Below are 22559 nucleotides of genomic sequence, written 5' to 3'. Positions count from 1 at the left end.
TGGACCCAAAAATAAGATGAAGCTCTTTGCAGGGCTTTTATATGGGTTTTTGTAGATAGTGTCAAAGGTAGTTCTCGAACAAGTGAAGGTGTTTGGAGGTGTGTGAATTCTACCCCAATATTCAGCCAATTTATTAACATTGGAAGTTGAAGATAAGAAGTGTCACGTAAATAAGAATCTTATCTAAAATTTGCACAACAAATTATATCTCGACACGTGGCACTTGATATCCTATCCGAAAAATTATTAAGATTACATAAAGATAAGAAATCTGGAGAGTTATCACTTTAGCGACACATGTCACTCGAAATTTTATCCGAAAAATTATTGAGATTACATAAAGATAAGAAATCTGGAGAATTACTCATGTTAGCGAAATATGTCACTCGAAATCCTAACCCAAAAATTATTAAGATTATATAAAGATAAGAAATCCGAATGTTTATTCATTTGGCGACAAATGACACTTAAAATATGTTCGAAAATCTTATTTTTATATGATAGTTTAATTTAAGTAATCATATTAATTTAATTAAAATAATAAATTATGTTTGATCCATCACTTTTTGGCCTCCTTGGTTGGAGATGATTTCTTTTATCAAAAGTGTAACATCCCACATTGCCTAGGGGTGTGGATCCTGTAAGCCTTATATATATATATATATATATATATATATATATATATATATATTCCCATCTCTACCTAGCACTAGGCCTTTTGGAAGCTCAATGGCTTCGGAGTTCATTGGAACTCCAAAGTTAAGCGAGTTCGCGCGAGAGCATTTCCAGGATGGGTGACCCACTGGGAAGTTCTTGTGTGAGTTCCCAAAAACAAAACCGTGAGGGCGTAGTCGGGGCCCAAAGCGGACAATATCGTGCTACGGTGGAGTCGAGCCCGGGATGTGACAATTTGGTATCAGAGACAATCCCTGATCGGAAGTGTGCCGACGAGGACGTTGGGCCCCTAAGGGAGGTGGATTGTAACATCCCACATCGTCTAGGGTTGTGGATCCTGTAAGCCTTATATGTATATTCCCATCTTTACCTAGCACGAGACCTTTTGGGAGCGCAATGGCTTCGGAGTTCATCAGAACTCCGAAGTTAAGCGAGTTCGCGCAAGAGCATTCCCAAGATGGGTGACCCACTAGGAAGTTCTCGTGTGAGTTCCCAGAAACAAAATCGTGAGGGCGTGGTCGGGGCCCAAAGCGGACAATATCGTGTTACGGTGGAGTCGAGCCCGGAATGTGACAATTTGGTATCAGAGACAATCCTTGATCTGAAGTGTGCCGACTAGGATGTTGGGCCCCTAAGGGGGGTGGATTGTAACATCCCACATCGTCTAGGGTTGTGGATCCTGTAAGCCTTATATGTATATTCCCATCTCTACCTAGCACGAAACCTTTTGGGAGCGCAATGGCTTCGGAGTTCATCAGAACTCCGAAGTTAAGTGAGTTCGCGCAAGAGCATTCCCAGGATGGGTGACCCAATAGGAAGTTCTCGTGTGAGTTCCCAGAAACAAAATTGTGAGGGCGTGGTTGGGACCCAAAGCGGACAATATCATGCTACGGTGGAGTCGAGTTCGGAATGTGATGGGGGCTCGGATCGGAACGTGACAAAAAGATTATATTTGACCTATAATCTTTTGACCCGTTCGGTTGAAAATTATATAAAATAGAACTTAACATTATTTATTAAAATATAATTTTTTTGCAGAACTAATGAGCATTTTGGCCCTCCTAGGGCTGGAAAAAAATCTCAAACCAAACTGAAAAAATCCCGATCCCAAACCAAAATTCCCGAAATTTTCGGTATGTCATCCCGAACCAAACCGAAATTTTCGGTATGGGATTCGGTATTGCATCTCCATTTTTTTGGTATTCCCATACCGAATTGAAATAAATATTATATATATATATATTATTTTTTCATTATAAGAGAATTATTTCAACCGTTCATTGTTTTAGATTTAATATGTGCCGTTCATTTGTTTTTAGGTTAGATCCCCATTTCAATTTTCACTTCCGTTCGATTTCCTTACTTCCAGCAGCCTTCCTTCACGGCTTCACCAGAATCACCCATTTCAATTTGTTTGTGAGCTTGAAGTTGAGTAATCTCAAGCGATTCTTGCAGTCGATCTCTCCGTCTGTCCCCGCCCAGTACCTCTCCAAGGTGTTTGCTTGAATCTAATTTGTGTAATTTTTTGGGGCTTTTTTTTTTTGTTAATCTTGTAATTAATTGTTTGGTTGCAGAGGACGATTAGAGGATTGAGTACATGCAACGTGGAATATCAGCCATACTTTGTTCTAGGGGATTTATGGGAGTCCTTCAAGGAGTAGAGTGCTTAATGGTGCAGGAGTGCCTCTGATTTTGAATGACAGTGACTCTGTGGTTCAGTACTACGTCACTTACCTGTCCGGCATTCAAATATACGGCTGCTCTGCGAAATTGGCAACTAAGACAAAGTATACATTTTACTTCATACTTTTGGCTTAATTCGATTTATCATTTTTTTTGTAGTTTAGAAGAATTTCGATATAGTTCTAGTTGGTTATAGTCAAATGCATGCATTGTTTGTATTTTCTTTCATGATAGTGAATCAATGATAAGTGTACCGTTATCTCTTTGCAAAATGATTTTTGTCCTGCATTTACTTAGAGGTAAATCCAAAACTGAATTTGAGAATTTGTTGTTGTTCTTGATTGTATGGTGCGTGCACTTATGGTAAACGGGTTTCATGGATTACTATGTTTGTTTACTCCTTGCATCAGAATATATACTTTTAACGGAATCAGTGTATACTGACTATTGCCCATTGCTTACTTTAGTTTACATATTTGCTTTTTGTCAAAACATGAATGGTTTATTTCATTCATTTATGTTATTCAAAGATTGATGGTCGTTTATTGATAGGCAACCAGATGAGGACAGTGATAGTGACTTCAGGGATTCTAGCAGTGATGGTAGCTGTGATTACGAAACTGATAGGTAGCAGAGATGATAGCTGTGATTTCCCCATAATTTGTTTTCCTGAGAAAAAGTTTTAATTTTTGCTATAAAGACGATTCCTTTTGTTTTTGGTTTCTATATTGTTCAAAATTCGAATAACTGGGGAGCCAAAATCTCTCCATTTTTTTGACTTTTTTGTTTCTGAAGATGCATATTTGCTGCATGTCGTTGAATTATTCAAAAATAGTCAAGAAATTAATTGCGTCAATGCGTTTTTCCTTTTTTTTTTTGTTGAGAATTTGAATTGCTTGTTTAGTTTGACTACTTGTTGACTAATCTTTGCAATGTATTTTGATGTTTGCAGTTGCCCATGCTATAGATTTGGGAAGAACATGAGACGAGCTGGTTTCGGTCCTTGTTCGTTACAGGTTTGTAATTCTATCCTTTTTGTGATTGCTTTTTGTATGTTATCTGTGGAAAGGAGAATTTGAGGATGTTTTAGATTGAAAACTATTGAACAACCCGTGTACTTTCAGCTCGTTTTGATTCGAAGATTTGGATTTTTTGGGTAAATAAGGTTGTTTTAGGTAGATTCTGAGTATCAGTATATTGTTTCCCAGGGAGCTCTTCATTTGATCCTTGTTGTTCTTGTCCTTCTCAACTGCATTGCCTTCATTGTCACCAAGAAGCACTGCTTTCTATATTTGGCGGTTGCTTTCACCATTTCACTAGGAACGTATTTGGGGTACTTTCGAACACAGATAAAGAAGAAATTTAACATCAGGGTAAGCCCTCTCTCTTTGTCTATCGTTGATACTCTTGAGATGACATGTTATTTCATTTTGATGTTTTGGTCTGATTTTATAAATTGTAATCATACATCATAAATGAGATACCACGTTGTTTCGTTTGGTGCTTTGGTCTGATAATATATCTTTTATTCATATAGCTTAATGAAATAACAAACCATAAACCATATATTAGTTTAACTGCTTATGTAGTTAGATAGTTTTGTATGCTTATTTGAAGACCAAATATAGACCAAATATAGATAATATTAGTTTAATTGCTTATGTAGTTTACCATTTATTTTATTTATTGATTAGAATTTGAATATATGCTGAACTGTGGTTGTGATATATTAATGTGCATTGTTATTTTATTTGTTAGGATGGACGAGTCTAGTAGCCAATCTAGTACACCTATGGTCTCGGTATTAGGAAAACGAAAACAAACCCAACCTAGTGGTACCTTTCAACTAGGCACTCCCTCACCTCAAGATTATTTGCATAATGATGATTATGAAGATTGTTGGGATGATGATCCGGATATGGAGGAGGATATTGCATTAGAACAAATAGAAGAAGATGGGGAAGAGGGGGAAGAGGGGGAAGAGGAAGTAGAAGAAGAAGAAGAAGAAGCAGTGAGACAATGGGAGGGTCCTTCTCGGAAAAAGGGCAATAGGAGAAAGGGTCCAAGTCCGGCGTGGAATGATGCTAAAAGGGTAACGATCACCGATAATAATGGGGAGAAATCTTTCATGGCCGAATGCAAGCATTGCAAACTCTTAGTACCGGCACACCCTATAATTCATGGGACGACGGGAATTCTTAAGCATTTGAGGAAATGCCCGGGTTCTAGTCTCTTTGAGAATGTGGATCCGAAGCAACCTACATTGACACAAGCGAGGATGGGAGGTCCGGTTGTCACTCACACTTTCAATCAAAAAAGACTTGATAGAAGATGTGTGAGGTGGATTATAATAGCGGAGATGCCTTTTAGGGTGGTTGATCAAAAAGACTTTCGAGATTTTATTCGTGATTTGAATCCAAAATACAAACTTCCTAATAGGCATGAGGTGGCGGCGGCGGTTTTGGAGTTGTATGTTGAAGAGAAGGCTAAAATAAAAAGTGTGATTGAGGGGTTGAGAGTGAGTATTACAACCGACACTTGGACTTCAATTCAAATGATAAACTACATGGTCATCACAGCCCATTTTTTGGACACTAATTGGGGGTTGCATAAGAGGATCCTAAACTTTGTCCAAGTTACTTCTCATAAGGGTGATGATATTGGAAGATGTCTAGAGGTTTGCTTGAATGATTGGGGCATTGACAATGTGTTTAGCATTACCGTTGACAATGCTAGTGCAAATGACACCGCCATTGCATACATGAAAAGAAGACTTAAGTCAAATGATACTCTTTTACTTGACAGGGCTCACTTGCACATGAGGTGCGCTTGTCACATCCTCAATTTGATAGTTAAGGATGGAATGACGGAGCTTAGTTGTGAAATTGATGCCATAAGAAATTGTGTGAAGTTTATACACTCATCCCCGACAAGGTTAGAGTCTTTTAGGGAATATTGTGTCTTGTTGAGATTTGATAGGATGTCAAGTATCCCTTTTGATGTTGTCATAAGGTGGAATGCCACATATGAGATGCTTAATAGTGCTTTCAAGTTTAAAGAAGTGTTCTCTAAGATGGTCTTTGAGTGTGACTCTTTTATTGCTTACTTTAAAGAGGAGGTCTCGAAAGAGGTTGATGGGGTGACAACAAAGACCAAGCGGGTGGGTCCTCCGGAGGTGAATGATTGGGAAAGATCGATGAGTTTTGCTCACTTTCTTAAAAAGTTTTATGATGCCACCTTGACATTGAGTGCAACCCTTACTCCAACGTCACACTTAATACTTAGTACAGTGATTGCCTTGCAAGTGGAGATACAAGAACAAATTTTAAACGCCTCTAATGCCACTTTGCAAAGTGTGGCTACCTCAATGAAGCTCAAGTTTGACAAATATTGGGGTCACATTGAAAAGGTGAATCCTATTCTCTTTGTAGCCCAAGTACTCGACCCTAGGTACAAATTTGATATGTTGGAGACAAATCTAGAAGAGCTCGGCTATGGATGAGACAAAATAAGGGAGGAGAAAGTAAGGGTTAAAGGCTATGTAACCGAGTTGTATAATGCATACAAGAAGGGAGTGGTCTTTAGTAGTAGTAGTACTAGTAGTACTAGTAGTAGTGCTACCTCAAATGTGGAGCAAAGATCAAGTGTTGTACTAGATGATGTGGGGGGTGTGATTGTAGATATTGATGTTGCTTCAAGGATGACAAAGAAGATCCAACGAAAGAGAGCGGAGGCACAACAAAATGAGATAGCCAATGAAGTGGATATGTACTTCAATGATCCACATCAAAGCCTAACATATGAGGGTTTCAATCTTTTGGATTGGTGGAAAGGAAATTGTGCTCAATATCCAACTCTTAGTAAAGTTGCTAAGGATGTTTTGGCCCTTCCTAGTAGCACCGTTGCTAGTGAGAATGCCTTTAGTCTTGGTGGGAGAGTTGTTGATCATTTTAAAACTTCCTTAACACCTAAAACGGTTGAGGCTTTAGTGTGTACAAGTGATTGGCTTAGAGGAAAAGAATTTTGTTTCTACAAGGAGCCTACACTTGACAAATTCCATTTCTATAAGGAGCTTGAACGCTTAAAAAGAAGTAAGTAAACAATTTAATTTCCTCTTTTAATTTCTTAGTATTTATTATCTATTAGACTATAATTCAATGTAAATGATTTGTGGTTTATTGTTTTAGGCACAACTAATTTAGGAGGTGAGGAGAATACAACACAAGAAAATGAAATGCCACCTCCACCTCCTCGACCACTCCAAGTTAAAGTTCAACAACGTCAAAATCAATCACTACCTCCACGACCACCCATTGCAAGGGGAAGGACTCAACCATCAACATCAAGGGGAAGAGTACAATTACCAACAAGAAGGGAGCAACCACAAGCATCAACAAGATCAAGGGGACGAAGGGGCCGAAGAGGCCAACAATATTTATAGACTTTAAGCTTTGCTTTTTAGCTTTTGGTTTGTAACTTAATTATTGAAACTTTGGCTCATAACTAATTTTTTTGATTTTGGGTTTGTTACTTTATTTATTTTAAAACCTTGGCTTGTAACTACTATTTTTGCTTTTGAGTTTGTTACTTTATTTATTTTAAAACCTTGGCTTGTAACTATTATTTTTACTTTTGGGTTGGTACCTAATTTATTTTTATTACATGCATGATTCATGTGTAGTGGGCAGATTGAAACTTTGTTATTATTGAAATTTTGTACACAAATGGGTAATGGGTAGATTGAAACTTAATTTATGAAATTATATCAAATTTGTGCAGTGGGCAGTGGGCAAATTAGTATAAAATTAAATAACAAATTGGCAGTTTGGGCCTAAAAGCATAATATGTCAAATTTTAGCCCAAAAACATAATATGTCAAATTTTAGTCCAAAAGCCCAAAAGCATTTCGGGATTCCCGATTTGTCCCGAAATCCCGAAATTATTTCAGGATTCCCGAAAATTGGGATTCCTGAAAATTTGGTTTGAGATTGGTATTGAATTTGGGATTCTCAAAAATTTCGATTTGAGAATCGGAAAAAGGGTTTCGGTATGGGATCTCATACCGAACCACCCAGCCCTCCTTCGAGATGGCCTTATCCTTTCGCATTTTCGTCTCGTACCTTCTTTTCTTATTTTATTTTATTTTATTTGTATTTGTCCGGCAGTCTTTTTATTTTACCATTATATAACAGCAGAGTCCGGTTGAGATCCACCTAGTGCAGCACCACCACCGGCGATGGCGAAATCGAGCGCAGACGACCAGGAGCTGCGGCGGGCCTGCGAGGCCGCCATCGAAGGCACCAAGCAGAGCGTCGTTATGTCCATCCGCGTGGCCAAGAGCCGTGGGATCTGGGGCAAGACCCATAAGCTCGGCCGCGACATGGCCAAACCTAGGGTTCTCGCACTTTCCGGTACGCAGTTGAACTCTATTTTCCTCCCTGTACTTTCAATCGATTAAACTGTATGCGCTGTGGAAAATTGGAAGGGAAATTGAGCTTTTGTAAAGATTCACACTGCAGACTTCGTTTTCACTTGTCTAATTGTTAGAATGTTTTATTTTCACTCTTTTGGATTGATTATATTGTCTCCAGATTGCGAAAGATAATCGGAATGGGGTTGAATGGATAGTAATGTATTTGGGTGCTTAGACTAGGGTTTAGGGTCTCCAGATTGCGAAAGATAATCGGAATGGGGTTGAATGGATGGTAATGTATTTGGGTGCTTAGACTGGGCAATTTCAAGAAATATAACTTTTAACTGATGTGTTTTATTCACAAGATTGTATGCATTGGTCAATCTTATAGGGAAGATAATAAAATTTTGAACTTGCCGAGTCATTTATCTACTTTCCGAGCATTTGATGGTGCAGTAATGATTTTTATCAGTGAGGTTGATTCGAGAATTGTGAGCTGACTTGTGGGTTTTCTAGGGGTTAGTCTACATTTTTTTTCTTCTCTTACTACACTTTTAATAACTCGAAGTTCGCCGCTAATGTATCACTATGATAATGGATAATGGATAGTGGATAGTGGATACTACTACACTTTTCTTCTCTTACTACACTATCTGATTGTTCTAAAATGTGACAACCATTCAATATCACATGAGGGGAAATTAAAAGACTCGTCTTTCCTAGCTTAGGTCATGGCCCGTATATTTGTGCATAACTACAAATTCCCACTCTAGTATAAATATTCAGGCAGATGCAGATCACTGTGGGCACTTAGTCCTACTTAATTTGTGTTGGTGACCACCCTTTGTTGTTTGTGCAGTAAAAACCAAAGGCCAGAGGACTCAAGCCTTTCTTCGAGTCTTAAAATATTCTACTGGAGGAGTCCTTGAGGTGAAGTCCTTAACAGCTATGTCCTATTTTTTGCTGTAAAGTTGGGCTTAATTAGGGACTTGGATGACAATTTGCAATTACTCAGAAATTTTCTTTTACTGCAGCCTGCAAAGTTATACAAACTAAAGCATCTTTCAAAGGTGGAGGTTTTAACAAACGACCCTAGTGGGTGTACTTTTACTCTGGTAGGTAGTGCTCCATCTTCCATGTGTCTATGCTCTATATACATGCTGGGAATTTGTGGTGCAAAGAAATAGGGTTCAGTCAATTAAGAAAAACAAGAAACAATGTTTGAGAAAAATTTCAGTCCCATCCTCCATTTTAGTCTGACTGAGTTTCTTGTAGGGTTTTGATAATCTTAGGAGTCAAAGTGTTGCTCCTCCTCAATGGACCATGCGAAATATTGATGACAGGTATGCCATGGAGAACATACACCTATTTAGATGTTATCCTCCAGTAAACAAATTGATAAGATTTTGATAATTGGTTTTCTTTTTCTTTTCTGTGTAGGAACCGGCTTTTACTTTGTATTTTAAACATATGCAAAGATGCACTGGGTCATCTTCCTAAAGTTGTTGGTATAGATGTCGTGGAGATGGCTCTTTGGGCTAAGGTGCATATGATGAATTTATACACCTGTATTGGTTTTTATGTACAGATTAGATCGCATGATATTTGTAATTGAAGATTTCACTTCCTTTGGAATCACTAATCATGGTTACAACTTTATGAAGATAATTTTCTGTCAATGTGAATTTCTTTTTTTCTTTTTGTTTTGTTTTGTCACTGCATAGAATTATTAGTACATACACTTCTCCTAGTTTTGGCTTCATGCTGCTGAAACTCTATTTATTAGTTGTTAGTTTGTTAAATTATTATTTGCAGTTAATTTTTGCCAACTTTTTGTAAACAATGATTTAGGAAAATACACCGGCAGTCACTAGTCAAGGAAAGGAGCAAGAGGGACCTGCTGCATCAACAGTAACTGAAAGTGACTTGAAAGTAACTGTTGAAAAAGAACTTGTCTCCCAAGCTGAGGAAGAGGACATGGAGGCACTTTTGGGAACGTATGTACCATATCCTTATTTCTGATGTGACGAAGAAAATGTTTATGCTTTGTTTCATTGTCCTTTTTGGGGATATTGGTACCATAAGATTTTAATTGAAGTGATGCCTGTTTGCAAAGGTAGAATTATTTGATTGTTATGAAGATCTTCTGTAATTTCTTTTATCAGAAAACATAGCTATATACTATATTTTCCTTTGTTTGAGGTGGTCTCCCGATACAAAGGTCTTATGTCATTTCCTGATTAGAAATTAGACTGATAGACAGAACTTTGGTTTAGTACCTGCTTAGTTCATGATACCTTCTGCATTGATGCTTGCCAAGAGTTCAATGACCAACTGGGGAATCCTAAATTGTCCCGCCCTTGTCAGTTATGACTTTCTGTTTTTGAATGTTATCTACTGGTTGGGTTTGACAACTTCCAAATGGCAGGCATCAAATGCCATGTCTTTATAGGGTGCTCTTGGTCACTCCTTAGTTGAATTACGTTGGAAATATCTTGATATAGTTGTGAATTCTTTTGATTGTGGGTGTGTTATGCAGTTATGTCATGGGTATTGGTGAAGCAGAAGCATTTTCTGAAAGGTTGAAGAGAGAGCTTCTGGCTTTGGAAGCAGCAAATGTGCATGCCATTTTGGAAAGTGAACCTTTGATAGACGAGGTGACTCTATTGTTATTCAGTTTTGTTTAATACAATGAAGTTTGCTGCATTTCTTCTTTTTTATGTTTTTAATTTAATGTCCTTTATGTTCTTTGTTTGTTGCTTGGTTTCACTCTTCCCAAACGAAGTCAAGATTTTCAATCTTCATTTTTTACCTCTCAATATCAATACGGTCAAAGTCTTTTGTCTTGTCACCCATGTGACTATGATATAAATGGTGCTCGACAGGTCTAAGGATGCTAGTTATTGATTTTTAGCATGGACGTTCTCTCATTCATCTTCTGACCTTGTCCTGTTTACATTCTTCAACTTGCTTTTGCATAAAACGTGTTGCTATTTTACTCTGAGAAACTTTATTCATCTGTTTCGGTTACTTGCATACATTGCTTTAACATTGTCATTGTAAGATTGCTGTGCAAGCTACTTTTACCTGCTTCTAGGACATTAATTAGTGGTTGTCTATTTCCTTGAAGATATGTGTTGTTATTTATATATTTATTTATGGGCCTTGTAGGTATTGCAAGGGCTTGAAGCAGCAACAAATTGTGTCGATGACATGGATGAATGGTTAGGAATCTTTAATGTGAAACTCAGACACATGAGAGAAGACATTGAATCGGTAGGGAGTCTAGCTACCTTTAAGTGTTTAGATTTTCCGCTTTTATGGACTACAGTATTATTTCCAATGCAGTTCAGGGGAAATTTTTTTTTTGAATAATTTTTTCATCTTATTCTTATGAATAATGGAACAAACATACTGTCTAAGTCGACGAATTTAGCCATGTACATCTAGTCAAAGCTTCCATTTGCTTGTTTATGGCATTGTATGTAAAAATATTAACGATAATTTCTGTGGTTGATTTTAGTTTCCTTTACCCCCTTATACTTTTACCATATGACATCCAATATAAAGTTGTTTAATTTAATTTTTTTTCCCAAGAAACCTTCTGATGGTATTTTGTTTAGTCTTGTTGATTAAAAGTGTCTTGATGTTAGTTCTGTGTTCGTTTTAATTTCTTCACAGTTCTGACTAATAAATGGTTGTTCTGTATGCCATGTCATAACATAGTTTTATGATACTAGTGCTGGATGTATAAATGTTTTTTTATGTGAATGCCGGTTAACTTTTTTCTGTTGCAATGTCCAGATAGAAACCCGCAATAACAAGTTGGAGATGCAATCTGTAAATAATAGGGCACTCATTTATGAACTCGATAAGCTTCTTCTAGGTTTGCGTGTTCCTTCTCAGGTATGTTTTCCATCATTTTTAGCTGTGAGAGATAACTGATTAGTTTTAACTTTGGCAACTTGTTTAGGCCTACTGTCTTTCTAATGGCGTTTCATTTGTGTAGTATGCAGCATGCTTGACAGGAGGTTCATTCGATGAAGCACGTATGCTTCAAAACATAGAAGCATGTGAGTGGTTGGCTGGTGCTTTACGCAGTCTTGAAGTACCTAACTTGGATCCCATCTATGCAAATATGCGGGCTGTATGCATTCTGCCCTTCACATTTGTTTCATTTTTTTTTTCTTCCAACAATTTGTGGCCAGATGTATGAACTTTAGAGTTCCCTCTCATTACGGAGGTGCTAGATTGATAGCTGTTTTGATTTTTGATATTGGAAACCCCATTGTGTTTATAGTTGTAATTGAAATTCTTAAAGGTTAAAGAGAAGCGAGCAGAACTTGAAAAATTGAAATCTACATTTGTCAGAAGAGCTTCTGAGTTCTTGCGAAATTACTTTGCTAGTTTGGTGGATTTTATGATAAGCGACAAGAGCTACTTTTCTCAGGTGGACTTATGGCACTTGGGCTTTTATAATTATATTCGAAATTGTTCATTTCCAGTGTACAAGTCTTAATGCTCACTATTGTGCTTGTTTTAAATAGCGGGGGCAGCTGAAAAGGCCTGATCATGCTGATCTACGGTACAAATGCAGAACGTATGCTCGCCTTCTGCAACATCTGAAGGTCAAATTTTAGCTTAATTGCATTAACTATTAGGATTTTTGTTGTTTCTACTTGTGCATATGTACCGGTGTGTGTTTTCCTAAGTTTATTCTCCCCGCTTTGCATTTTCAGAGTCTTGATAAAAATTGCATGGGGGCTTTGAGGAAAGCATATTGTAGCTCCCTTAACTTGCTTCTTCGTCGCGAGGTGAGAATCACAACCTTATATTCTATTCTAACATATATATGTGTTAGAATGTATTATTTGGTTGCTGCTTTTATCAGTTATCTTTAATTTTGTCTTAAATGAAGAACCTTCTCATGAGCAACCAGATTTTGGTTTTCCATCTGATCACCAGACTTTCTGATATGATTGTGATATAGTTTGGTCGTTCAATATAGAATAAACTTGTAATAATTTAAACTAAAATGGTGGTGATTTGATTCAACATTGCATCAATAACCTAATTAAATAATTCTTGTTCTCAAAATAAACTTTTGTAATCCTCAGGCAGCTAAGTAGTTTGATCAGTTTGAAAGTTTGAGTATATAATTTGATACCTACAGGCTCGTGAATTTGCAAATGAGCTTCGTGCTAGTACAAAGGCATCAAGAAATCCAACCGTCTGGCTTGAAGCTTCTACTGGGTCTGGTCAAAATGTGAATGCTGCGGACACTTCTACTGTTTCTGAAGCTTATTCCAAGATGCTTACAATTTTTATCCCACTCCTTGTAGATGAGGTTAAAATGGAGTTATATAATAGTTTCTTTGATCTACATAACGCATATTTACATAATGCATATCTCCGTATTAAATGTCTATTTTGCAATGGCTCAATTGCAGAGTTCTTTCTTTGCACACTTTATGTGCTTTGAAGTTCCGGCACTTGTTCCACCAGGGGGTACTGCTAATGGAGATAAATATGATGACACCAATGACGATGATTTGGGAATCATGGACATCGATGACAATGATAGCAAAGCTGGTAATTTACACTACTATGCTGTAATTCCCTATGAACTTTTGATCATATTTTACACTGTCTGCAATGGGATGTTTCTGCTTGTCTCTCTCTCCCTCTCTCTCTCTCTCTCTCTCTCTCTCTCTCGCATTTTATATGATTGTCTAATTTTGTAGGCAAAAGTTCAGGAGAGCTTGCAGCATTAAATGAATCTCTTCAGGACTTACTTGATGGAATCCAGGTAATGTGCACAACTTGTTGCCTAATTTTTTGCAGCTGCTCGTGAATTTTTCTTTTGCTTGGGCTTCATTTGCACACACCACCAGTTCAACTGTTCTGGTCATGGCTAGTTGCATAGCAGCATGCACTATTTGGTTAAAGTTCCTTGTTTTTCACCAATAAAAGAGGCCAATAAATCTGGTTTTCAGGAAGACTTCTATGCCGTTGTGGACTGGGCATACAAGATCGATCCCTTACGCTGCATATCAATGCATGGGATTACAGAGCGCTATCTTTCTGGTCAAAAAGCTGATGCAGCAGGTTTTGTACGTCTCTTGCTTGGTGATCTGGAGTCAAGAGTTTCTGTGCAGTTCAGTCACGTAAGTTTGTGTGTTAGTGATTGTGGTCATATATTTTTTAGGTTATGTTCTGAAGATTCTGAACCCATGTATGCTTCTTGCAGTTTGTTGATGAAGCTTGCCGCCAGATTGAAAGAAACGAGCGCAACGTTAGACAAATGGGTGTCTTATCATACATCCCAAGGTGAACTGGCATGTCTTGGCCACATTTACCATATGTGTAAAACAAAGCAGTTGCTTATGTTTGCTTAACCTCCCTTCTACTTAGATTTGCTACTCTGGCAACACGAATGGAGCAGTACATCCAGGGACAATCTAGGGATTTGGTTGATCAAGCGTACACAAAATTTGTGAGTTTTTTTTCTTCTGAAAATTATTTTATGGTGGTTCAAACTGTATGAGGAAGCTTTCTTAAAATTATGATTCAATCATAATTCATACACCGTGCTAGTATTCGTCCTATATACTATGCCTTTAAAGCTTATTATTTAGTTATCACACTTTTGATTGCTCAAGTTTGAATTCAGAAGGCAACGTTCTTTTTCTTAAACCTTGCAGTCTGTTGGTTGTGTGAAGGTAGATGATGATAACATTTGATTGTCTATCAGTCTGATGTTTTACCAGAAATGCATCTCCACTTTTCTTACGTTAGATCAATTGTTTGACAGGTTAGTATAATGTTTGCGACATTGGAGAAAATTGCACAAACAGAGCCAAAGTATTCTGATCTTTTTCTATTAGAGAACTACGCTGCGTTTCAGAATAGGTATCCTTATGTTTCCTTTCTACTATGATCAATGCTTTCTTTTTTCATGTGACTTCACTTTTGAAGTTTGCTTGCAGTTTGTATGACCTAGCAAATGTTGTGCCCACCTTGGCCAAATTTTATCACCAGGCAAGTGAAGCTTATGAACAAGCTTGCACACGCCATATCAGCATGATCATATACAATGTAAGTTATCCCGATGCGGTATATAATTTTTTCTTCCCACCCTACCCCCTGTTCCTTTTAGAATCATGTTCATATAGACAATGCAGATCTAGCTTTAGGATATTATATGATAAATGGTAAAAATAGGATAAGGGCAGATCTATCTTTTAGCTATTTCTCTTTTCATATTGAAAAGGGGAGGTGTGAATAAACATGTTCAGGTGAACTAACAGTACAGTAGAAACTACTGGTAGAAAAAGCGTTTGAACAAACAGACAATATAGAATCTGTATGAAACATAATATTCCAGGTGAAAGCGAGACAGTTATGTTCGTAGGAACACTGAAGTTTTCATCAAGGCATCTAGCCTGTGAAGAATCAGCCCATTTGGCATAGATTTCTTGCTTAAGCCTGACATACAGTTTGGACACATTTTTGGTTACATATGCCCTCATTTGTTTTCTTTTCGCAGCAATTTGAACGGCTTTTCCAGTTTGCTCGAAGAATAGAGGATTTGATGTATACAATTGCACCAGAAGAGGTTAGTGTGTTGGTATCTGAATTATCCGTATCTGATCTAACTGGGAAAAATGAAACCTCTGTTAATTACGTCATACTCCCGGTTAATTTGAAACTTTGTCCAGTGATTTGCACATTGATATACTCCATGAACAGTATCTTTGGCCCATTCTGAGAATGAACTGTTATAATGTAGTTGCCCAAATGATTTATGTGGAGTTATTTATCTTCAAAGTCTTCTCTGAATGTAATGGCTGATATCAGTTTCCTTCATTGCAGATCCCCTTCCAGCTAGGGTTGTCAAAGATGGATCTGCGGAAGGTGATAAGATCAAGTTTATCTGGGGTGAGTTGATTTACCCATCCGAAATTTTCATCTGTAAATGTTCGTTTCTAACACTATCATGGATTTTCCTGGTACAGCTTGACAAGTCCATCACTGCAATGTACAAGAAGTTGCAGAAAAACATGACGTCAGAAGAACTGCTGCCTTCATTATGGGATAAATGCAAGGTACGTAACAATAGTTTCGTCTTCATAAACATGAAGAGTTTCTTCGCCTTCCCATTGAACATATCTGATGGATGTCATGGATTTTGACAGAAGGAGTTCCTTGACAAGTATGAAAGTTTTGCGCAACTCGTCGCCAAGATTTACCCGACAGAGACCATTCATAGCGTAACAGAAATGAGAGACCTTTTGGCTTCCATGTAAAGTGAGAGTTTGTATTGTACATGTTGATAGCCTCTATTGAGGGATGTATTTAGCTTGCCGTAATCTTTTCCGTCCATTCTTTCTGTTTCATTTTCTGGAAACGTCGTCCTATAATTTGATTTATTAAAAAATGTAGATTTTTCGAGTGTGTCCTGTTGATGTTGATGAAAAAACATATGTATCATTGTCACACCAGATGTTCTGTTGCTATATTTTTCTGTTCCCACGATTTGTCGTCCCGTGTGCCCCTTATTATTTTAGATGATTTCAAGGAGAATATTATTCACCATTTCAAGTGTCTTGCAAGAAGCTTCTGCAGCAGATAAAATGTCGTGAAAGTAGGTTAGATAATGGTTTTTCGGAAGAGCTTTTGTATGTGCAGCAAGAAAATGTTATTAGCCATTTTGAAGTCGACTTACCATTCATTGCGGCATAAAGCATAGCTAGAACGGATTTTCGTGGCTTCTTTCTAATGAAAGGATTATAATGGATTAGGCGAGTGATTTTTTCGACTTAATGTGGTAAGTCTGCACGGCTTATAATACTATCTGTAGTTCCGTACTGTGTATGCAAAATATCGTGTTAAAATTAAAATATCGCATCATTCACACAACTTGTGACTTGTACGATTTGTTCGTGTTCTGTGAATTTTTGCAAAAGCAATCAGAAATAACTCTTAAAAGAAAGACTTATATGACAATAAATCACCTTATGCCAATAACAAAGATGTGTGTTAGTTGTTTTCATGTATGTTTGTTTACTTGTACAAAACGTTGCTCTCCTCCGTCCGTCCGTTGAAGGATATACATTGACACCTTTTATAAAAGTCAGTCGTCACTCGTCAATGACCAGGTCAACCCGCAAGTTCGTTGCACTATCCTCCAATCTCTCTTTTTCCATGGAATAGTTGGTGCTTTTCTTCCAGTTCTTGCCCTTGCCTCCAACTCCTCCATCATGGATTCTGCTCACCACTTCAACAGCTTCCTCAGAGACGATCAAACGGCGTCGCAACAGCTTCCCTACACAATCTTGAAACAAGCAGACATCAGCCAGCGCCAACTCCATGAAATCACAGAGGTCTGCTCGATACTTTGCGTGTCCAGAGCCACCGCTATCATCTTACTCCGACACTGTAATTGGAACACCAGTAAGTTGTTTGACAAGTGGTTTGAGGAGGAAGACGAGGTTCGAAAAAGATTAGGCTTGTTTAAGAAAACAAAAACAAGCCCACTCGTTCAAACCTCGTCTTCTGATGTTTGTTCGTTTACTTGTGAAATTTGCTTTGAAACATTTGTTGGTGGTGATCGTGGAATTAGCTCCAATTTTTGTGGCCATTTTTATTGTGGAGGATGTTGGGGAGGGTATGTTAGTAAGTCAATTAACAATGACGGTCTTGGATGTTTGTCGCTGAAATGTCCGCATCCGAGTTGTGGTGCTGCTGTCGGGGAGGATATGATCTTTCTGTTGGCGGACATTGACTCCGATAAGGGTAAGTTTTCGCGGTACCTTGTGAGGTCTTACATTGAAGAGAGTTATCGGAAGACGAAGATAAAATGGTGCCCTGCTCCTGGTTGTGATAATGCTGTAGATTTTGTTGGTGGCAATAAGACTAATTGTGATGTTTCCTGCCTTTGTTCGTATATATTTTGTTGGAATTGTTCTGAAGAAGCTCACAGTCCGGTGAAATGTGAAACTGTGGCCAAGTGGATGTCGAAGAACAAGGATGAGTCCGAAAATATGAATTGGATTCTTGTCAACACCAAGCCTTGTCCACAGTGCAAGCGACCCATCGAAAAAAACCAAGGATGTAACCACATGAGATGCAGGGCACCCTGCAGGTTCGATTTCTGCTGGATATGCCTCGGAGAGTGGAGCCGTAGCCATTTGTGTAATTCTTACCTGGAGGGAGTGAAGAGCAATGCGAGTGAGAAAAGGAAAGAGATGGCAAAGATGTCTTTAGGCAGATACGTCCACCATTACGAGCGTTGGATAGCAAACCATGATTCCAAGCAAAAAGCTCTCCAAGATTTTCGGCTTGTGCAAGATGTCCATCTGAAGAAACTTGATAAGAAGTATCGCCAAACCAATCCGATTCTCAGTTTTGTAACCGAGGCATGGCAAGAGATAATCCAATGCCGCCGGGTGTTGCAATGGAGCTACGCATACGGGTTCTACATCCCTGAAAATGAGGATGGTAAGAGGCGGTTTTTTGAGTACTTGCAAGGCGAGGCAGAGTGCGGGTTGGAAAAGTTCCATCAATGTGCAGAAGTGGAACTAGAAGAGCATGTCAACGCGGATAGATCCATTGAAGATTTCATCAAATTTCGGGCGAGGGTAGTCCAACTGACCGTTGTGGTTAGGAATTACTTCAAGAGCTTGGTGCGAGCTATGGAAAATGACCTTTCGGAGATAAGATCGTATGGGGATTATTGGTCTTGTGATCTCTGCACCTATGTCAATGACAGTTCTGCTACCATGTGTGTTACGTGTTCTTCAGAGTCTCCATTGCCTGCTGAATTTTAATCAAAGAAGATGAACTCTTTGATTATGTGCTACTTTAAGCTTCGTGTTGTTCTCTGAATCTACAAAAACTGAGAATAAATGCTAAATCCAATACTGTTGGTTTTGTTTACGGTATACAACGATATATTTATACGAAGGGGTGAGGGATTTTGGCTTGGCCGCACAAGTATGAACAACAACAATTCTTATCAATCTTCTCTCATGATGAATCCCACATTGATGAAAAATAGGCAAACAATCAATCTTCAAAGCAAAAAGCAATCGAGGATTTACATAACGTGCAAAGCGTGCAGATCACGAAACTTGCCGACACACAATGCCAGTCAAGATTGTATGCTCAGGTTCATTATAGATGTGTGGGCACGGACCGTTGAGTGTAGGCAGGTATTGCGATGGACTTATGCGTACGGCTACTTCATCCCCGAAAATGGGCGTTTGAACTCAAAGGTGCCGGTTATTCGAGCATTTGCAAGGCCACATAGAGTTTAGTCTGGAGAGGCTTGACAAATGTGCAGAGAGCGAACTGCAGCATTTTCTTGTCTCGGCTGAAGAGGATTCAGGATCGGTGGGACGAGAAGAACTAACACAGAGTTTCACAAGGCATGCACAATTTTGTTTTGAGAAGGCTACAATATGCCGTAACTACAAATTTACAAATTAAATGTTAAAAGATCAACTTTTTTCCCGATGAGATTACAACTTTGCTTTTTCTAATGGGAATTGTTATTAGCATTCCAAAAATCTCATTCTACACTCCAAACTTTATATATTAGGAAAGAAAAATACACTTGTGACGAGTGTATAATGAGATTTTTGGAGTGCCAATAACACTTCCCTTTCTAATTCCCTATGAGTATTAATTAATAGTAAAAATCTCACCAAATTAGAACAAATTAGTGGATTGCGAAGAACAAGGATGAACATCACAACGCAAAATGGATACTTGGGAACACCAAGCCTTGTCCCAAATGCAAAAGAGCGATCAATAAAGACGGAGGGTGTAATGTTATGAGATGCAGTGTTTGTAGGTTCCGATTTTGCTGGTTATGTCTCTGCGAATTCAAAAAATGTCATTGCCACAGTTATAACCGTGGTGATTTTGTGGCTGAAGATAGGGGAAAGAAAGAGGCAAAGAAATATCTGGAGAAGTACATTTATTACTATGAACGTTGGGCAAACAATATATCTTCAAAGAAAAAAGCTATGGAGGATTTCAATAGGTTGCAAAGTGACGATATTTCAACTATTTCTGAAATACAATGTCAATCAGATCTTGAGCTCAAGTTCATTATCGAGGCCTGGAAACAGATCATTGAAGGTAGGCAGATACTCCGGTGGAGCTATGCATATGGGTACTATATCCCCGAGGATGAGCTGTTGAAGTTGAAGCTATTTGATCACTTGCTACGGCACGCAGTGTTCAGCCTCGAGAGGCTTCACCAATGCGCTCCTACAAGAGTATATCTCCGCGAAAGTTCCATAGGAAAGTTTCCATGACTTACGTTTAAAGATGACGGGACTGACAAAGGCGACTGCATATTTTGACAAGCTGGTTAGAGCGTTGGAGGGTGGCCTCTCGGAGATAAACCCTAGTTATGGGAACTATTGGGCTTGTGATCGTTGTACCTACATCAACCAAGGTTCCGCCACCACTTGTACCGTGTGTGCTGGGAATATCTCTGAGACTGAGATCTAAATATATATAGTTGATAAGAACGTACGAATATAGAAATGAGGCCAACAAGGGAAGATATATATACATATATTAATGGAAAATCAACAAACATGAATACTTTTCTGACCATCAACCTTATAATTTCATCATGGTTGAATTTCAATATCTATGTCTTCCATTTCTGGGTGAAGTACAATTCTTTTTTCGGTTGCAGAGGTATAATATTTCGATCTAAGTATTGCTACGGTATATATTGATCAGTACATGCTACAAAAATAATGGGGTTATAAATTAATTAATAAACCAATGCACTAGTTTGTGGACATCATCATCAGTTAGCTGTATGATCTATCTTCCATGTACACCAGTTGCAGCGGGGCTTGCAGTGGCAGAGAGTCTCGAGAGAAGGAAGATACCAGCAGAGGAAAGAAGCACAGATCCAGCAAAGCAAGCAAGATCCAGCGGCGTAACTAGAGGTATGCTCTTGAACTTTTCCAGCAGTCCCACTTGCAGTATCATTACCACCGCATGCCCTATTTTTGATTTCGCTTGCGAAACTGATTGCATGTTAACCCATGCTGGAGGTGCCTGAAATGTTTATAAATTACGTGAATTAGAAATGATGTCTATGTTGGTACAAATATTAGAAGATATTTACATCATGTAAAAAGTGACTGAAAGGTACCTTCATGTAGAAGAGACCAAACAAGTTTGAGTCGGAAAACCGCGGTCCTCTTTCTTTCGCGGCCTTTGACCCGACGAACATGGCATACAACCCAACCGCGAAAATAAGCATGGCGGTTCCTACCAGGAACATATCTGTAAATTACAAGAATTAATCATAGTCAAATATAATTAGGCATAATTAGGATGAATATCACATGTAGATGTGGGTGCTTTACTTACCAATGGCTTCAATAAGAAGATGCACCATATGGCCTTGATCCGCCTTGTGTGACAAGGCATGGAAATACCGGAAATATGACTCTAGAACAATAAAGCAACCCTGCATTCATATAAACGTTGAACGTAAGCACGTGTTGAACCGAGTAAAGATCCCGCAACTGCAAGTAATGTAATCAAATAAAAAGGGAAAATGGAAATTTCACCTCTACAAAGCACAGTACTGAACCGAGTAAAGATCCCGCAACTGCAAGTAATGTAAAGAATCGACAGTCTATTATCCCCTGCACAAATGAAGTATTTATAACTAACTCATTCAAAATATTTACCCTAGATCACCACATAAAATTAAACATCTTTTGACCAATGAGAACATGCATGTAACGGACATATTTACCCTTTCAATGAACATCTGGACTTGCTGTCTCAAAGACTTTGGTCTGAGAGCCGTTCTCAGTAGAATGGACAAAGCACGGTTGGCCTTTCCGACCAGGGAAGCCAATTCTACGAGTAATCCTCCCCGATTCTCGACTTGTGGTTCTGCCAACGTTTTTTCCGACGCCTTCACAGCTACTGCATGCATTTGCTTCCTCTCGTGACTATCATTATCGTTCCTAGTAAGTCCCTTCTCTCCGTTTATTCTTCCGCCCTTGCTCAAAGACTTCAGGGTCGTTGATGGCGGAGAAAATGAAGACGAAGAAGAAGAGGAGGAATGAAAAGTCGTTGGCTTAAACGTGCGCATTAATCTAGTGGCTGCCATTGCTCCCTTTGATAACACGACTGAAACTTTCTGGTTGGTTTTGGTGGGGTTTATATATAAGTTTGTAGCTAGTGTGGTTCGTCGTGTGAAGGAAAACAGAAGATTCGTGGCATCTTAGCTGGTCTTTGTCTTTGCATGGAGTAGGCATTTCGCTTTTTGCCTATTTCTTGGAGAGGTTGGTTTTGAACTTTGAATTCTTCCCAACAATTTGGACGTACCAAAACCAATCAAAGACTCTAATGTAATGGCTCGCCGTCGGCACGTGCTCTGCGTGTGGGCACCACTCCGATTCGAGGTGACCGAACACTTGTCGACCGTGTGTTTGGTGGGATAATTTTCTCGCTGGGAATTTAGGAACGAGGATATTTTCTCCCACAAGGGCTTGGGGAACTTGGAAATTTGGAATTACAAGGCACGATGCAAATCGGATGGGAACACTATATTCATATTCCATTTGCTTGTGTTGTGGGTTTGACTTGTGCTTTTGGGCTTTCGGCTTTTGGCGGATGGAAGAGTAGTAGGGGGACCATGCGCGCAAAAAGACGAAGCAAAAGCAACGAAAAGAAATAGGTTACGTGGAAAGTCTCAGCGCCACATGAAACAGACAGCCAGCAAATT

General features: G+C 38.6%; 3 protein-coding genes across 3 annotated transcripts; 2 read left to right on the top strand and 1 right to left on the bottom strand.

The window, feature by feature from the left end:
- The first annotated feature begins 1573 nt into the window (after window positions 1-1573).
- LOC137735048 (exocyst complex component SEC3A) lies at window positions 1574-16309 on the top strand. The gene is made up of 26 exons (XM_068474409.2): window positions 1574-1730; window positions 7434-7769; window positions 8631-8701; window positions 8806-8886; window positions 9047-9114; window positions 9212-9314; window positions 9623-9768; window positions 10311-10428; window positions 10943-11047; window positions 11576-11677; window positions 11781-11918; window positions 12093-12221; window positions 12319-12399; window positions 12511-12585; window positions 12945-13118; window positions 13222-13363; window positions 13516-13580; window positions 13768-13938; window positions 14022-14101; window positions 14186-14267; window positions 14586-14683; window positions 14761-14869; window positions 15321-15389; window positions 15647-15712; window positions 15790-15879; window positions 15970-16309. The coding sequence occupies exons 2-26, from the start codon at window positions 7595-7597 to the stop codon at window positions 16078-16080; spliced, it is 2649 nt and encodes an 882-aa protein (XP_068330510.1). The 5' UTR covers window positions 1574-1730; window positions 7434-7594; the 3' UTR covers window positions 16081-16309.
- Window positions 16310-16849: 540 nt separating this feature from the next.
- On the top strand, window positions 16850-19294 carry LOC137735055 (putative E3 ubiquitin-protein ligase ARI8). Its single transcript, XM_068474419.2, has one exon. The coding sequence runs from the start codon at window positions 17035-17037 to the stop codon at window positions 18601-18603; it is 1569 nt and encodes a 522-aa protein (XP_068330520.1). The 5' UTR covers window positions 16850-17034; the 3' UTR covers window positions 18604-19294.
- A 1099-nt stretch (window positions 19295-20393) lies between these two features.
- Window positions 20394-21968, bottom strand: LOC137728789 (uncharacterized). Its single transcript, XM_068467558.2, has 5 exons — window positions 21579-21968; window positions 21388-21465; window positions 21185-21284; window positions 20964-21097; window positions 20394-20866 (listed from the first exon to the last, which is right to left on the bottom strand). The coding sequence occupies exons 1-5, from the start codon at window positions 21939-21941 to the stop codon at window positions 20627-20629; spliced, it is 915 nt and encodes a 304-aa protein (XP_068323659.1). The 5' UTR covers window positions 21942-21968; the 3' UTR covers window positions 20394-20626.
- Between the last annotated feature and the right edge of the window lie 591 nt (window positions 21969-22559).

This window comes from Pyrus communis, chromosome 15 (assembly GCF_041283825.1).
Source record: "Pyrus communis isolate YQ-2024b chromosome 15, ASM4128382v1, whole genome shotgun sequence".
Classification (NCBI taxonomy): Eukaryota; Viridiplantae; Streptophyta; class Magnoliopsida; order Rosales; family Rosaceae; genus Pyrus; species Pyrus communis.
The sequence above is the reverse complement of the archived record's forward strand: the minus strand, read 5'-3'. Positions and strand labels throughout refer to the sequence as shown.